The sequence below is a fragment of the Megalops cyprinoides genome, chromosome 3 (genome assembly GCF_013368585.1).
Source record: "Megalops cyprinoides isolate fMegCyp1 chromosome 3, fMegCyp1.pri, whole genome shotgun sequence".
Taxonomy (NCBI): Eukaryota; Metazoa; Chordata; class Actinopteri; order Elopiformes; family Megalopidae; genus Megalops; species Megalops cyprinoides.
Window position 1 is genome coordinate 45506271 of NC_050585.1, and position 3369 is coordinate 45509639.

The window sequence follows — 3369 nt, forward strand, 5'->3', positions numbered from 1 at the left end:
AAAAAAAACATAATATAGTGGCCTCAGTACCTGTGGATCCTAATGAGGCTGACATATACTGTTGCTGGTATACAAAGATAACCCTTGCCAGCCTTTGTGCATTAGACACAAAGCCAGGTTTTTTGAAACACAGGATCCATGATGACTTGGTACTAAATGTCCTCAAAAATGAAAATGTCAAGAGTTCATAAAGATCATCTGGTCATCATTTGGAATCCTTGGGTTGAATACTGGCCAGCTCTGGTCACCGACGCTGTAGGTGAAATGGAGGCAGAAGAAGAGTATTATATTATTAAGTTGTCAACACCATACTTAACATTTGACCCCAGGGACTGGAGCTAAGTCACTACTATTTTCAAGCTGTCATATACTGTGTCATTTTCATTATTTACGTTTAAGCCTTTAGTATACCTGTTGCTTAAATCTTTCCTATGTAGATTTATATTGCATTATTGTCATTTAGCAGATGCTCTTCTCCAGAGCAACTTAAATATGTTACAATTTTTACATGTTATCCATTTATACAGCTGGATATTTACTGAAGCAACTGTGGGTTAAGTACCTTGTCCAAGGGTACAATAGCCATGCCCCAGCAGGAAATCAAACTGGCAGCCTTTTGGTTACAAGTCCTGATCCTTACCACTATGCTACACTGCCACCCCTGTTGTACACTTCTGATAGGAGGTACAACTCAAGTTTGTACTAATAAATTCAACACCAGATTATAATGTCTGACGATCAATAATTCAGTTTAATAGAAAGTCACAGTAAAAGGAAAAGGAGACAAGTACACTATCAGAATAGTGGAATGGTGTTGTTTTTAGCCAATAGCAGATGCTTTCAGTTACAGATAGGGGCATTAGTGACAAAGAACAACTTGTAGGGTCTGGTTAAGCAAGTTTACGGGCTCCGTAAACTTATGGGGTGATTACGGTAATTCACAGCAGCAAAGGTAATGACAGAGCCACTTAAAAGGTAAAGGGGCCCACTGACAACTGGCAGGTAAATTGCAGAATACCATTTAAATGTGCAGTTTTTCATTGCTAAAATGACAAATGTTTGTAAGGATTTGTCAGTAAATAGCATCTTACTTAATCAATGAATGCCCAGTGGAATTCAGCTTTGTGCCACACAAGAAAGTGGACCTATATTCCAGATGAGTTATAATACATATACATGCTCTGCTTATTAAGGGGGGGAGGGGGGGTGTCTCTCAGACTGCCAGGTCGTTAAAGCGCTACTGTGTGCAGTTCACGTGGATACTTAGCCACTAAAAAGAGGAGCACATGGTTAACTACATTAAACAGAATTTGATATTGGCAAAATATACAAAAACATAAAAACGCATCTTCTATTTAAGGTTTTAAACTACTATTGTGGCACTGGAAGTCACAATGTACTGTATTTCTTCAAAACCTTTTAAACGAGACTAATAACTGCTTTAGCCTACTGACATTGTCAACAAGTGACAAAACTCAAGCCACCAGTCAAGCCTTAACTCAATGCAGTGAAATGGCAAACCCAAACTGACTGGCTAGCTAGATGACTGTTATATGGCAGCAGTGTAGCACAGTGGTTAAGGAGCAGGCATTATAACCGAAAGGTTGCCGGTTCGATTCCCAACGGGGGGTACCGCTGCTGTACCATTGATCAAGGTACTTACTACTTACCCCACAATTGCCTCAGCAAATATCCAGTTGTATAAATGGATAACATTGTGAAAACCTGTAAGTGATGCAAGTGATAAGAGGATACACCTCTTAAACGTCAATAACTATGAATTAGTCAGCTAAACCTGATTGATGCACTAATTGTAAGTCGCAGTAATGTAATGCAATATGAATTGGACCGAGGGCCTAGTAAAATTTGTGAATCTCGACAGGACATCATTGCAATGTTATCTGACTGTGATGTTACTCACGCTCCTCAAAGTTTCGACTCGGATCGACTGATGGCATCGTTGTTAACAATGTAGCGACTGACATAATACAGTATGAACAAAATACCCAGTAATGCTACTTGGCTGTGTAGGCAGTACAAGTGACTACAAGACAGCAATAACGACACATACTAACTAGTTGGCGACAACACAACAGCAGTGGTGGACCCAACAATGCACTTTACCTGTTGTTTAACTATCTCGTCTCTTGTTTTAAAAACGGGAGCATCGTGTACCACAATTCCATCGGCCATCTCCTTCACTTTCTCCAGTAAGGTTGGACTGTACCTGTTAAAAGACAAATTAAAGTGTGATGTTAAGTCTCAATGTTAATTTGTTGCAACCAGTTATTGACTAGCTAACGTTAGTTAGGTCTGCAAGTTTAGTAAGGCCAAAGCAAGTCAGCCGATTGCCAACAAACAAACGAACTTAGCTTGCCACTTGTCTTAAATAAGTGGTGGCACTGTTACAGGAAAAAAAACTCACTGACAAATGCACGCATGATTCAATTTAGCTTTCTAGCTAGCTAGTTAGTTTACGTTACACACCGACAACCGAGGAAGACGTGGTTCGCCCAAACCATAGACAAAGCCAGAAGGTGGTCCAAGTGCGGATCTTCGTAGTCGCTGATGTTCCTAAAAATAAACTCTCTCCTGGACTTCCAATGTTTTTCACTCTCCGAGATGGACCGAAATGTGTCAATGAACTCGGCCAACTTCCGATTCTGTCCAATGAACTCTTCAATATCACCGTCAGCCATCTCGGACACCTACCTCCCCAACAATGCAAGACACGCTTGCAAACAAAATGCTGGGAAATTATACGCCACACCCACTAACGCTAACGCGCATGTGCGTCAGATCATTCGCACACAGAGCGAAGACACGCTTGTCACAGTGCCACCCGGCGGTGAAGTTCAGAAGTACGTGCTAAGATTTCAACCTGGCGTAATTTAATTTCTAAACGGCAATACTGTATCTTACATAATTATAACGCGTCTAGCTTCTCCGTTTCTCCATATACAACACAGAGTAAATTATGAGAAATAGTAGAGAAAAGTATCAAGAATAGACAGTAATATTTTCTGAAGATATTTTAATCTGTTTTAGCATTTTCACGTTCTTCTGTTCTCCTTCATACGAAATGAGGGAAATAATTAATTAATCAGTCAAATAGTCAATCTATCAATCCATCAAGGTCCATTTGATATTGCATGTACTGAAGTGTACAGACACAGGTATGTGATGTAATCTGATATGGTACATGACAATGAGCCAAGTCTGAAATTGCACTTTGTTTGAAACCTCAGAGGTGTTTTAAGTGAATGTGGATGATGACCAGATCACTTGGATCCTGTTTCTGCTCACAGCTCCCACTACCGTTACGCTGATGACAACTCAACTCTTGCTCTCTTTTACCCAGTCTGAGTC

The 3369-nt window shown here is 40.2% G+C and overlaps 1 protein-coding gene across 1 annotated transcript; it reads right to left on the reverse strand.

Annotated features, from left to right (window-relative positions):
* cdkn2aipnl (CDKN2A interacting protein N-terminal like) lies at window positions 1-2742 on the reverse strand. The gene is made up of 3 exons (XM_036525761.1): window positions 2488-2742; window positions 2125-2227; window positions 1-253 (listed from the first exon to the last, which is right to left on the reverse strand). The coding sequence occupies exons 1-3, from the start codon at window positions 2697-2699 to the stop codon at window positions 245-247; spliced, it is 324 nt and encodes a 107-aa protein (XP_036381654.1). The 5' UTR covers window positions 2700-2742; the 3' UTR covers window positions 1-244.
* Between the last annotated feature and the right edge of the window lie 627 nt (window positions 2743-3369).

Coding starts and splice junctions, on each gene's coding strand:
- cdkn2aipnl (XM_036525761.1), bottom strand. CDS start 2,699: ATGGCTGACGGTGATATTGAAGAGTTCATTGGACAGAATCGGAAGTTG. Junction 2,228..2,487: donor CACGTCTTCCTCGGTTGTCG/GTGTGTAACGTA, acceptor GTCTTTTAACAG/GTACAGTCCAACCTTACTGG.